This window comes from Anser brachyrhynchus, assembly GCF_964034855.1.
Source record: "Anser brachyrhynchus genome assembly, chromosome: 7".
Lineage (NCBI taxonomy): Eukaryota > Metazoa > Chordata > Aves > Anseriformes > Anatidae > Anser > Anser brachyrhynchus.
In genome coordinates, this window is record NC_137701.1 from 14,754,613 (window position 1) to 14,768,959 (window position 14,347).

General features: G+C 38.7%; 1 protein-coding gene across 15 annotated transcripts in view; it reads right to left on the reverse strand.

Moving 5' to 3' along the window:
* ZDBF2 (zinc finger DBF-type containing 2) overlaps positions 1–14,325 on the reverse strand; it is a 36,971-nt gene extending 22,646 nt beyond the window's left edge. For 6 of the 15 annotated variants that reach the window (XR_013953780.1, XR_013953781.1, XR_013953782.1 and 3 more), the window contains exons 1-7: positions 14,189–14,325; positions 10,701–10,812; positions 10,051–10,102; positions 9,500–9,551; positions 8,886–8,991; positions 7,947–8,074; positions 263–2,843 (exon numbers count right to left, since the gene is read on the reverse strand). Coding sequence is in view for 7 of the 15 variants with exons in the window: in XM_080600347.1 (XP_080456473.1) it covers positions 263–2,843; positions 7,947–8,074; positions 8,886–8,991; positions 9,500–9,551; positions 10,051–10,102 (2,919 nt within the window). In the remaining 8 variants the exon portion in view is untranslated. Of the gene's footprint in view, positions 1–35; positions 2,844–7,946; positions 8,075–8,885; positions 8,992–9,499; positions 9,552–10,050; positions 10,103–10,700; positions 10,813–13,707; positions 14,087–14,188 lie in introns of those variants that run through there. The other 9 variants (XM_080600350.1, XM_080600352.1, XM_080600346.1 and 6 more) reach the window with 4 other exon arrangements.
* Between the last annotated feature and the right edge of the window lie 22 nt (positions 14,326–14,347).

Below are 14,347 nucleotides of genomic sequence, written 5' to 3' on the forward strand. Positions count from 1 at the left end.
AAAAAAAAAAAGATGTTTTGGTGGCTAGCTCTCACCTGGTAGAACGAGACAGTTTCGAAGTAATGGTACAGCAGAAGTTCTTCTTGAGGGTTGGTTCACAGTGCTAGGGTGACCCCAATCTCCACTTACTTCCCAGCTTCTGACTTTGGAAGAAGCTCTCTGGCTTTTTAGGAAAAGATCCTGGCGTGACTTTCTGCCCCTTTTCAGGAATCCCTGTGACGACTGTTGTGTTCAGAAAAGTCCTTTTTGGTTTCCTCCTCACCTTTAATTTTTTAGCATCAGGCTTTTCTTTGTTAAGGTGCTTCCCCACTGTAGTTTTCCTTGTCTGGTGCCTGTGTATGGAGAAAGCAGAAGATTTCTGTGCACAAGGAGAAAGTTTCCTTCTCATTCCCTCTTTTTGCTGTTTTATAGTTCTGGAAGTTTGTTTGCCTGTGTTTACTCTGTTTCCTCTTCTCCCAACAGTGCATCTGACAGACATAGCTCCTGCAGCCTTTTTGGAAAAAAGTGGTTCTATGCTAGTGCCTTCTTTTCTCTTCCACATTGGTTTTGGATTCTCCCTCTCTAATCGCTCACTCCTGATGGAGGTCAGAGGAGTTTTGGTAACTCTGCTGTTCAAAGGAGTTAATCTACTGTCTCCTTCTACCACAGACTGGTGTTTCGAAGAGTTCTCAGAGTGACCAGATACAAGACAATCTGTTCTTTCCATGGAAATCGTGGAAGATCCATCTGCTTTTTGACTTGATGCTGTATCGTTCCCTTTACCTGGGTCTGGCAGAAGAGTTGCTGAAGATGAGCTATAGAGGTCTGACCAATTCAAGGACTTTGATGGTGTGCCTTCTCTCTGTGCATCAGCTAGTTTCCTCATGTTTGCATCAAAGCTGAGACTTCTGAAAAGCTGTCTAACATGGGAGGGCTTTTTGACCTTTTCTCCAACAGAACTCTTGGGAGGCATTTTCAGAATTCTATTTGTCAGTGGGTCATAATACTTCAAAGAACACTGTTTGTATTTATACCTTATAGAGTCCTTGCTATCTGTGGAGTTACGATTTTTTCTCATTTGGGGAATGTCTACAGGTTTACCTTTACACTGTTTAAGCTCTGGACATGAAAGTACATACACCGTTGTCTTGGGTTGCACAGGGCTCATAATCTTGCTATAGGACTCAGGAAGTTTAAGGGCACATAGTCTAGTTTTCATGTTTGGAGTCTTTTCACCTTCTGGCGACGTGATGCTTTCTTTCTGATCAGCTTGATCAGACTCCCTTCTAGCCATTTTTCTTTTTGTTACAGGGTAATTCAATAGACTTGTTTGTGTGCCATGGCTAACTTTAACCACCTGGCATCTTGAAGCTAGGCGCCATGTCCTTTTCCTAGGCATTTTAAGAATTTGTTGGTTGCATAGCATATCTGAAGCTACAGATTGGTTATCGAAATCAGAGACACCACTTAAAGCATCATTAAATTCTGGCAGTGCTTTAACTGATGCACTTTCTGTTCTGTTACCCTCAGCAGTATCATTCTTTTTCTCATCTTTCTGCTTTTTTTTCTTCATTCTCCTCCCCCTAAAGTTGGCTGACGATTCGCTGTCAAAGTAGCAGCGAAAACGACCTTCCCTGAAATCACGCACAAGTTCTTCAATTTTTATATCATCTTCATACATTATTTGAGACCAAGTCTTTCCCACAAAAGAAGGAGGCACATGAGGCAGAGCTGGAAGAACTGGTTCTTCAGTATGAGCTACTACATCCCGTTTCACTGTTTCTATTTGCTGCAATGACTCACTTTTTAAAACAGAAGAGAGCTGTGTTCCATAGTCTTTATCTTGCAAACTTATTTGGACCTCTTTTAGCAACTCTATGTCTTTTACAGCTGCCTTGGGTAAGTCTGTTCCTGATTGAATAGGTGCATCACAGTCAAAACTCATTTCAGAACCCTCTAAATGAGTACGATCCAGAAGCGATGAAACAGTTAAACAGAGATTGTTCTCCTCTTTGAAATGAAGTTCTTCATATGTGGTTCCATGGCAGTACTTCAGAATAACATTTTCAATAGTTTCATCCACTGAACTTTCATCACCCCTGTTTGTCTTCACATTTTTGCATCTTGCTAGTTGTGGGGAAGTCCCAAGATCTAGGGAGCTGTTAACACCCACAGTATCCCTGAGATGGAAATCAGACACCAAAGTTTCATCCTGAGTTTGTAAACCATCTTGTTTTAAAAGAGATTGACCTGAGGTAATACATAAAGAATCCCTGTGCCTATACACAGGATTCTGTTGTGAAATTGAAGGGTATTTGGGGTGAGCCAGCGCCAGAGCAGGATTCAAGCATGGTTTCAATAACACATCCCTATTGCCTATCTCAGTTTCTGTTTCATCACATCCACTATGTGGAATCTTATTTGATGATGACAAATTCTTAACATTTTTTTCTATTTTAGGATTAACAGAAGAACTATGTGTTAAAGGATTGACAGACAAGTGCTGAGGTATGGAGCTCACAGCCGTAAACTGGTCTTCATGGCTATGATTTGCAGTTTGAGCATCTTTCAGGACATTCCATTTCTCATTGCTACAAATGCCAGTAGACTGCTGGGATATTCCTATAACACGTTCCTCCTCAGTTTTTAATTTCTGAGTAAGTGTTTGTGTTACAGAAGTTTCCTGTGGGCCCTCATGAGAGGGGCATGGAGCAGAAGAGCACATGTCATCAATGGACTCCTGGTCTTTGCTGGAAATCTCCTGTGTGCCTCTATTCTTCTTTTTCTCCGTCTCTTCTGAAGACGGGCAAGCAATCCTAGCAGATGCTGGAGTGATTTGGAGTGGCATGTCATCATAGGTCGGCCTAAAAGGGATTAAAAAAAGCCAACTATATAAACACTGTAAATATGCTTAAGATTTTTTTAACGATAGCTTTTAAAAAGTAATTACCTAGAGTGCACCACACTTAATGAACAAACACAGGATTCCAGCTCTACTACTTTAACAGAGAAATTCCATTAGAAAGTGGAACAAGAAACGTTCCACAAAGCAAAAGACAACAACCTGGACATTGGTTGGTTACCCTCTCTCCATGCAACTATCCATTAAGAATTGCCAAACTTACGTTATAATAATTTTATAAATAGAATAAAGCAAGAAAACTGAAGAGTTTTCGTTTGTTCAAAGCTGTGAGCTTAGAAAGATGGTCTTTCCTTAGTAAAACTATAATTAATTAAATAATGAGCTTTTGTAAAGAAACGGAACTTTATAATAAGGCACAGCATTAAAAATACTATTGAGTATGAATGCCCCTTTCCCTGCAAAACATGTCTGCCTGATAGGAACTCTGTACACATTCCCACCAAGGAGTCCCATGCTTATTGCTTCTCACAGACATACCACAGCTCTAACTCACTTCTATAAGAAGCCAAGTTATGATTGTTCAGGCTCACTGTGACAACAGCACACTTTTATATATCCTAGGACTGGCCACTCTGTTTTTAGGACTGCCTCAAATAACATTTCTTGCAGAATTAACAGAACAGGCAGATATGGACCATTTCTCTTATATACCACAGGAACCCACAAGGTTACACATACTGAAACAGCTGAAAATAAATTAAAATAAGAAAATAGTTTTGAAGTGTAGCAAATACAGCTGAAGGGAGAATACGATGCTTCCCCTGAAAGTTTTGACCAGACCTTGTAAGAGTCAAAAAAGATGCTTGCTTTAATACATGCCATGCACCTTTTGTGGTGCATTCATCTGCTAAAGAAGTACCGTGAATAAATTCTACTGTATAGTAATTTCCTTGATTATAAGCATTCAGTAGTCAACATGTAGAAGTCCTTGAAAGACTCAGACACTAATATGTCTGAGTTTACTAAAGTTATTAATTAAGCCAGCTGATACCAAGTAAGCCTATAGCAAGTATTTCCAACTAGCTACTTCATACTGAAAAACAATCACAGAATTTTTCTGAATATAGCTATGTCTCAGTCTTTTACTGTGAAAAATAGAAGAAAAAGAATTCTCACATTAGAACTACTGTTTTACGGTTGAAAATTAAAAACAGGTTTGGGTACTTTTTCAAAAAATATTTTTATTTGAAAGTAAAGGTGACTTGGCCTCTACAGAGATGACAAGACTTAGCGTAACAAAAACGTACTTCATAGGATTATCACCAAAACAGAAACAAAAAGTAAAGCAAAACAAATAGAAAAAAATGCACCAATAATTCATACTTGAAACCACATACTTCAAGCCTCAGGATAGGGCTCATTTATGACCCAACATGAGATTTTGTTGGATCTTTCATGATCTCTCTCCCACTCCCCCCCCCCAAGCCAGAAATAATTACAAATACTTTTTTCCAGCCAGTTACTCATTTAATCACTGTTTAATCTCCTATCACATTTTCCTTAGCTTGCTTATAAGTCTCATGCAAGAACATGCCAAAATCTGGGGTTTTGATAGATGGCATGATAGATGCAACAGGACAGATGGTGCTGAAATGGATGATTCTCTTCTATTCACAAGGTCTGTTACCTTGTTGAAGACGACCTGATGTGATTTTTCTTGACTAAATCAGCAGTAACCATTACTCATCAATTCACTGTCTTCTGGACTCCTATGAAGAGCTCATTTATTCAACTGCCAGGGAAATACCATAATCTAAGCAAAGAAGTCTCCAAGTAGGTCCTCTATGCCCTTACTTACAACTGACAATCTCTGCGTGCTTTTTTTGTTTGTTTGTTTTTTCCCCCCCAGAGTCCTTCTGAAACATCCTACACAGTCTCTGTGGCCTCTCAAAAATAATTACTAACAGCTCCGAGACTCCTTCACAGAGTGCTGAAATCTCTATTAATTAAGTCATGTGAGGAGAACTACAGAGTCACTAATAGCCATAAACAAAACAACATTTTAATGCAAAGTAGTATTGAAATTGAAGTTATTAGAAGACCAAGACCTATGGTATCTCACAGAGCAGGGACTGAAGCAACATCCATCAAACATAAAAAGCCTCCCAAGGAAACACAACAGCATTCACATGGACGTCTTATTGATCAAAGTCTCCTATCATTTCAACTCACAACAAAAAAAAAAACACACTGGCTATATAAAAAAGTGATAAAGCACTGTATGCTATTTATAACGAGGTAATTTGAAGGGTATTATACTTTGGCAACTGGCATATTATTCTTCACTCAGTTGAGTGATGTACATATCAACTATTGGCTGTCAATATTTGTTTTGAACTAATAGTGCAAATTGCGTTAACACACCCAAAGAAGTTTGTTATTACAGACTCACTACCTACAGCTCCATGGATAAAGTTGATTTCAGATTTTTCTCAAGTCCAAACACTAGATGCATTAGGCAGTGATAAAGGAGTGGATAAAGAAGATGGACTATTTAGATACGCAAAAATCTTTCATTAAGGTCCTTTAGAGTCTATTAAAAACCTAAAAAATTATTGGTGGAGGATAAAAAGCAATCAAAAAACAGAAACTGATTGCTAGTATCAAATAGGTTAAACAATCTTCACCATGACAAAAAGATCAGAAGCAGAATACCCTCTGGTTCAGACTAAGTTTTATGACTCACTTGCCCTTTCAAAATTTTTGCAAAGTATTAAAATCTGCAGATGACAAAGAAATGCTGTAAGAATCCTGTGAACAAATAAAGGAATGCAATGGAGAGGCTTAGTTCAATTTTGATAAACAACAATGGATACAACTTAAAACACACTTTGCATGAGCCTAACAAGCCACAACAATTTACCAACAGCAGTACACAACTCCTCCCTGCTCAAGATGCAGTGTTACTTTAAAAGGGATGAATACAAATTATGACACAATCTGTAATATTCCTTCTGTAACTCCAAATACATGACTATACGCCACTGGCTGAGGAAATGTTATATAGAATACAGTGGAATTCTGGTTTAAAAAAATTAAAAGGGGGGGGGGGGATAGAATTCATAGGAGTACAGATAAGTTATTAGGACTGACTAAGCACAAGAAGAAAGTTCTTGGAGGCATTAAAAAAGAGGATTATTATCATTTGAATGCAATGTAATGAAATACATCAGATGACCAAATTATGCCTGTGAGCTGAACTGCTGTGCCCTACTGGTGCACGCACCTAAGCTCTGAGGTAAAAAATCTTTGTCTTAACTTCAAAATCTTATAGATCAGAATTAAATCTAAAGGACAAGACAAAAACAGTACAAATAATCTTTTAACTTTCTCAGAGTTCTTCCATCTTTGTGTGAAACACTCAGCATCTGGATGCTACTAGAAGACTGTATATAGCACTAAGTGGATTTTGATATGGATAAACTAGCAAGTTCTCAGGATCCTCGCTCACTTAGCATACCATATGATTTTCAGAAATTATTAACAAGCAGATGTTTCTGGGGGGTGAAATAAAACTTCAGTTAACTGAAGTTAGGTACTTTTGGCAGTTTTACAACAAAATACACCAAAAATCAAAGAGATTTAGTCTCTTAAATGCTCAATATTTCAATATTATTTCTTTATTGAAAAAACAATTATATCAAGAGTTTGGAGGAAAGGATGGTTTGTCCTCTCCCCCCCCCCCTCACCCCCCCCCCTTTTTTTTTTCCTTTTTTTGACCATGAGGAAAGGCAGAACACCAATATCCTCTGAAATTCAGCAAAAGGCAAAGCTCAGATGAATTTTTTTCCTTCTGCCACACCACTACTAGTGATACTGGTTGGTTCTGCAAAATAAATCAAGGCTCACAAATATTTGTATAATTATTTTAAATGACAGTCTTAAGATCCCTTGTGTGAATTCAGCTTCTGCATGGTTTGTATAAGCATTTCCTTTGTGAAACTATGCATCAATCCAAGAGATTTTATGTAAGAAAGAAGAGAATCCTATTCTTATCCCAGATGCTACTTAAAAAAATGACTTTCTGACTCAGTCTTTTTCAGAGCAGAATCACAACAAAAGTCTATTCACGCTGTCTTCCATCTTTGGTTTTCTTCCTCCAAACTCTGTATAGATTTGGAATTATTCCTCCCCCACTTGCCATCCTATTTTATCTAGGCCTTGTACATTATTTTGCTTATTCTATTCATTCTACCAACTTAGAGGAAAACGGATAGCTTGTTTTTACTAATTAGTGGATTTTATTCACCAAATGAAATAAGCTTGTATTAGCAACACCTCAGGAGATATCTACCTTTTTAATGTGGGTGTTGCCTTAAAGTATATCCTGTATTTTCCTCTATGAGAGATATAGAAAAAGTAGCGAAAAAAAGTTATTTATCAAAATACAATGATAAATTCAGATCAGGATTTTTGACTGCCTTGCAGAACATAACAAGGAATGAGACTTAACAGGTCTCCTTTCAGCTGGCCTTTGTACAGAAAAAAGTTTATATGCCCCCTTATCACTCTTAAATGTGCACGTGATAAATAAAGAGAACACTTTTCAAAATCTGAGCAATGATGAACTGGCCGATTAACTTAATTCATGCAAGTAGTAACTCTAAAGATAACAAACTCCAAGAATAATGAATAAATAACCATACATATTCACCTGACAAGCACCACATTCAGCAAGCCAAAATTATGAACTAGATACATACCATAAAATATACTGTGAAATATATATATTAAGCCCACAGTGTATATATTCTAGCTGACCCATATATTCCTTCTTTTTATTAGGTCTTCATATTTAATTGCTGTCAATGGTGTTATATCAAATCCTTAAGCAGTGAAATCAAGTTTGAAAGTGCAGAGACAACACAAAAGGAATACACTTGGACAACGATTACATAAATACACTCTTTTCCAAATTGCCTTCAATATGAACGTTTCACTTCAAATGGGCAAAATTTACTGTTCAGAAATGGAACAGAAATAAGGATTCAAAATACATGCATTCTACTAGGATATATTTAAAAACAAATGAGCTGTATTATACCTGTTGTCATGGTATCGGTGGGGATGATGCTGCAAAACATCTTGCAGGAAACGCTCCATCAAGCTACTGGTACCCATACGATTCCTGCAGTAAGTGGTAAAATGTCTGTGCTGGGAGCTGAAAATATGCTGATGGAAAGACAAAACATATTGCTAGTTTAATATCACTGTTGACGCACTGACCTGCTCAGAAAAGTTACTTCCCAGGTTAAACATTTCTCCTTACAATGAAAATGTTTAAGTGGAAAGGAAAATCTTCAGTCTTTTCTACCATAAAAATCTCATTGCATCAAGGCCATAAGAATGCTTAGGGAGTCACAAATAATATACTAAAATGTGTTAAAACCCCTTCTGAAATGGAACGTAAATCAGCAGATCTGAGAGATGCTCACAAATGTCTTGTGACTGGTACAAATACTCTAAACATATCTATAAACAATGACTAAAGGTATTTTTGAACTTCATATGAGCAAACATCCCAAACTTCATTCAAACTGTGGAGACTTTTCACAGCATAGAAGCTTAAATAGGGTTCCACTCTCTAGTTAGAAAAGTCTAAAAGACAAGAGACCAACAGAGTTAAAAATAGAGTAGTTGATCAAATGTCTTCAGCTTTCATATCTAACATATTAACCCTAATATTTGACACAGTCTATACAAATCTTAAAATTAAAAACCACTGAAACAAACCTAATGAGTGTAAGGCATGGCAGGGTGACGCTTCAGAAAAGCAAACTGCAGTAAGCATGCTGTTCCACCAGCTTCTTTTTAACAGGTAAAAAGGGATTCCTCTTCTCTGTGCACACTCAGTACAATTCACAAATTGGTAATTTTCCATTCAGTGTTGGTTGTTCAGTGTAGAGAATGACATTTTGTAAGCTGATAAAGCCTATTTGTACTTCTTGCTATCTACTGCTGTGTTATGCCGTAGGCTTCTTACCTGTTCCAGATTACTGTAGTGTACATGGCAGCAGTTGCAGTATCCTTGCCTGTTTTGCATGGTGGATACTCCAGGCTGAGGATGTTCTTGCCCTCTCGTATGCAAACTGAAAGAAGCAGGTAATATTACCAAGACATTTCAGTATAAAAAACAACATTGGTTTGTTAATTCAAGTTCTTAACATAGAAATTCTTAATATCTATCTTACTACAGAGCTGCAACAAACTTGCAAGATAAACATTTCTGTTTCAGAATTACAATGCCAAGTAGGAATATGTATTTTAAGCTATTCCCAAGCAAATTTAACTAAAGAAAACTTTTTCTTAAATGCAGAACAAAGGATAACAGGTTGAAGGTACAGCTAACACATATTCTAATTTGAGTTGACTGTAGTCTGAAGAGAACTGTCTCTCCAGAAAAAGTCGCAGTGCCCCTCACCCCTAGTTTTATGAAGTGTGGATACAAGACAAAAGACCTCCATGATATATTTGATCTGTATCACATCATTGTCATCCATTACACAAGATGACAGTTAAGATTGAAAAACAGATTATGCCTGTTTTACTTTTTGCAAGCAGTAAACTGGATGCCAGTTAGATTATCACCTAACTCACCTGCTATTGCTGTCCTGTTGTAGCGAACCTTCAACACCATGTCTTTCTATTCCTATAGTAACAAAAAAAAAAAACACAGAAAAGCAAAGAGGAGGAAGTCAGTTAACTCCCTTAAATTGTACTTGTCAAAACTAATATTTTAAAGGAAGTTAAAAAGTTTAGAAATTCAAAAAAACATTTAGAGAGACCCTTTCATCCTCAAGGATGCTCTGTGAGGTTCATAAAATAAACTTTATGCTTTCATGGCTGAGGTGAGTGGGTATTTTTCTGATTTGTCTGGGATCAAGATTTGGCAATGTGTACTGATAGACTCATACATCCATGATCACTGAGACAAAACGCACAATGTCTTAAACAGCTTATTAAAAGACAAGAAAATTATGTCTGCATGGAAACCTGTGGATAATTCAGAAGCCACTTTTTCCATCTAAGCTCCATATTGAAATTTAGAAAATTGAATTATACAACTGAATTTAAGGTAAACCAATGCGTCTACTATTATTATGTTAATAAAAAGCTGCAACAAAAAATATGTACTTTAATCTCCTCACCTTGTGCTGAAGAAGCAGAAGCTTCATCAGATCGTTTGATTCTGTCAAACATCTGTAAATCAAAAATGAAACTGAGAATAAAAAACAAAAAACCCACACCCATCCTCAAGTTCATCCTTCAGTCCAAGCTCCAAGCTGTTCAAATGCACTATATTGTTTCAACTATAGACCTTGACTTAATTTAATCTACACTGTAAAAAACAATTTCTGCTTTACTAGGTTACCCAAACACTATATTTAAGTATTCATGCTAGCCTTGACAGGAGAATGGGACAATTTATGATCTAATTAATTAAATCAAATACTATATTTATGAATACAGCTTAGACTGCGTTAGGTTATTAAGCAGTAACCTTATTAAATTCATTTAATTGCTTAATTTCTTGTCTTTACATTAAAGATGGAAGAGGTATGCTAATAAAAACCATACAAGATCTACACTAAACAAAATAATCATCAAGGCTGGAAAAGTAATCCTTATTGTTCAGAATACCTGCAAACCAACATTGAACCCCACAATTTTTACATAAAACCTGACTGCAGCAACATACTCTAGGGTTCCCAAACACAAAAAGCTTCCAAGATTCACACAGTCCTTTCACGTTACAGAATAAAATAAAAAAATAAAAAGTCAACCTTCTTGTACAAACCTTAGTGTCATCAACCTTCTTCTTCCACCAAAGATGATTCCAGGCTAGCACCCAGTAAATGCCAAACGGGAGGCCATTTGCAGTGCAGGACACTTATCTCTTCTCATCCCATCTGTCAACAATTAAGTTAAAAAGACTTTTAAAATAGAGCTAATAATGTATGTTTTCCATGCCCTCGGGCATGTAAATTTTTCTGTACCACTTTACAAACAGTAAAATTAATGAACCTCTTTCTGAAGTCTGCAGTACATCTTTCTTTTTTTATTATGGAAGTAGTTCTGACAGCATTTCCTTCCTAAACGTTAACTGTTCCTTCTGGAATAACTTTGTTCCTTCTTTTCTCCTCATAGTCCCTACATATTAAATTTTGTTGATGCTATTGTTCATGAAATTAAGTACGTTTCTACAGCAACATAAAATAAATTCATCAATATTAACCAAATTGAAATGAACCTATTTTGAGCATCATTCATGAACCTACTCAGAAAAACGTTTTCTTTTGTTTAGGTTATGTAAATCCACTAGATATTGCAGCAAAATACTAAATTGAACTCTTACAGTATCCTGGATATTCGAAGCATTTTTATGAATTAATCATTACATACTCAGTGAAGTATCATAATTTCCATATTACAGACAGGGAAAGGCCACAATAATTTCCACAACCCCCATTACTAGCATCACAGTGAAAGTACCACATCCTGTCTTAAAACTCAGGACTTAGTAATTCCTAGACCTGCCCTTGGCTTACCATTTATGTGATTGTGAAATGACAAACCTAGAGCTTCAAGTCAGTGACTTTTGCTTTTTACGACTATGTTTTTGTTGTCGTTAATTGTTTGGCTCTTTCCTCACTACACACTGTACATTATAAAATAGTAGGGCTGCTAGAGCAGTTATGGTTAGAAAGGAATACCTTAAAATGTCAATTCCAAGAACCCCCCCATACTATTCCTGTAGTATAGTGTACTAATTCATGTAATAAAAAAATAATAATTGTTCTTAGAAACCTTGCTCTGACTATATTATTGCCACCACCAAGTTTGCATATAAGGAACATTTACACCACCACCATTAGGATCCTTAATGAAGAGCAACAAGAAGCCTGTGCTCTTGCATGTGGTCAGGAAATTGTCTCTTCCAAATCAGAGTTCAGAGCAGGACTCAAATTCAACTGTATGTACAACTGTTATTGTGCTTTTGATCTTTGAGATCAATTTGTATTTGTTTTTCTGGTTTTGTTTGTTTTTAATAAAAGGTGATTACTCTAGCACAGGGCGGACATACATTACACAGCCACAAGAAGATGGAACACTTTAGCATTGCCATTTTATACCTGAAAGCAATAAACTGAAAACAGCATCAGGGGTTTCAGTAAAGTTGATGCATATCACTGTCAGACAGCAAGAACACGTAGTGCCCACAGCTCCAGGAACAATATGGAAATCACGAGATGGGACAATACTTGGAAGCAAACAATATCCAAGAGTTCAGGAGAATATAAAAAATCCTTTGTGGCCATGAAAATCTGACCCACGAGAAACTACTTACTGATAATCAATCTGATCCTGCAAGTGGGCAAAACAAGCTCATCTGTCAACCAAGAAAAAGGCTTTCTTGATATATCAACAGGTCTAAGTCACCCTGTTCAGTGCCCTATACACAGCTGGGACCCAGAAGGATGCGAAGAAAAAGCCCACAACACTATCTTTCATGAATAATGCATTATGGAGAATAACTTCTTCCTTGTGTTTGTAAACAAGTCAACTTACTGCAAATCTAAGGTCTTACTATCCATATATTCTTAAGCTATAGTTGCAACTATGTAGTGAAGTAAGAGTGCAGTGGCCACAGAGGAGGCCAGCCCATTCACTCCAACTGATGAGAAACAGGAAAGTGCTCGCTCGTTCCAGAGTCAGCAGAGGGCACCGCAAACATTTATCCGCTGCCCCAAAACTGGATTACGACACCTCAACATAAAAATACCTAGTTTCATCTCAGAAAATGCCAGAAAGTGGCAACTACAGTATGTTGGAGGATAACTACTACAGTGGTTCATTACTTTCTTATTTCAAGGAATAATTTACGTGGTTTTGGTGCTCTTCTGAGAGAGATTGCTCATCTGCAAGCACAACTCTGTAAGCAACAGCCTCCAAATCGAGTCATGCAGACTCACATTTAAACTGAGTTACAAGTGCAGTAACTTCAAACTGTGCAGGACTATTAAAATAGCTGAGTTACTCCAGTCTACATCTCCTTGGCAACTTTCTGCAGTTCAAGGAGATTTGATGGACCAGATTTTCTCACTGTGGAGGGGGGTCATGCTAGGGAAAACTTGTAAAAGCCTGTGCTACCACTAAGTAACAGAGAGGTGAACATCTGAGAAAAGCCTTTCAGACATAGTTCCCTGCAAAGCTGACAGGAGACAAAAAACAATTCTCCTTGTCTCTGTTTTATGAGAACCCTGATGAGCAGAACAAGCTGAAAATCTGAACTGAAGCGACATAGATCCTACATGGCATCTGAGGTCAAGCTCAAATCACGGTCTAGTAACGTAAAGGAAGCATTCTATGTAGATGCCTTATTTATACTAATAAAATCTGGCAAGCCTCACTACAATCCTTACTTTATCAAAACAGACACTACATCTATAAATGCAGAAAGGATTTTTCAGATTTGCAGGCTTTGCTAAGAGTATTCCAACTGTAAATATCTTAAACTTATGGATTAAAAAAATAAATTAGATCTGCATAAGCTTTCATTTAAGCATTTTACCAGTGGGAAAAAAAAATGTAAACTGTGAACGTAAGAACAGGCTCCACACAGAAACATTTGATTTCATAGATCTCTAGCCAGAAGTTTTGTTTATATCTCTTGTATCTGAATACCAGTGCTGGTTTTGGGTTTATCGAATGACTTGTGTACAGCAGCCAGAGCACAAAAAGCTTCAAACAAGCGTGTTGAACGAGAAATCCACAACGAAGCCAACAAAAGGCATGAAACGTACACAAAGAAAAACCAGTAGTGCGTTTTGATAGCGTACACAAGCGTCGAAGGCCTCAGAGTAAGTCTAGTGCCACCCTCGTCCTGCAACAGGTTATAAAGGAGCAGAGGCCGACCAGCACTGCTCCTCCCCAGCACCTCCGTTACCCGGGGTCACTGATGGAGCACGGGGGAAGCGCCCCGCCAGCCGCAGCTCCCCGCCTGGCAGCGGCAGCGCGCCCCGGGAGGCGGCCGCTCCCTGCGGAGCCGCCTCAGGCTCCGCGCCCCGTCCCCACCCGGTCCCGGCGGGCAGCGCCGGGGCCGACAGCGAGCCGAGGCGGGCTGGGCCCCGCCGCCTTCGGAGCGCTCCGCCCGCCCCTCGCGGGGGGCTGAGGGGGCGCCGCCGCCGCCGCCACCACCACGCCCGTTAACACCCGCCCGGGCTGGCCCCAACGGCCCCTCCCCTGCCCACCCGCCGCCCGGCTCGCTCCCCGGCACCGCCTCACCTCCGTCCCTTCCCCGCAAGCTCTTCCGTGCCGCGGCGGGGTCAGGGGCCGCCATCCCCCGCTTCCTGCTCCGGGGCGGCGCGGGACGGCGGGCGGTGCCTTCCCCTCAGCGCCTTCCCCTCGGCGCTTCGCTCCGCCCGCGCGGGCTCCCGCCGGCCC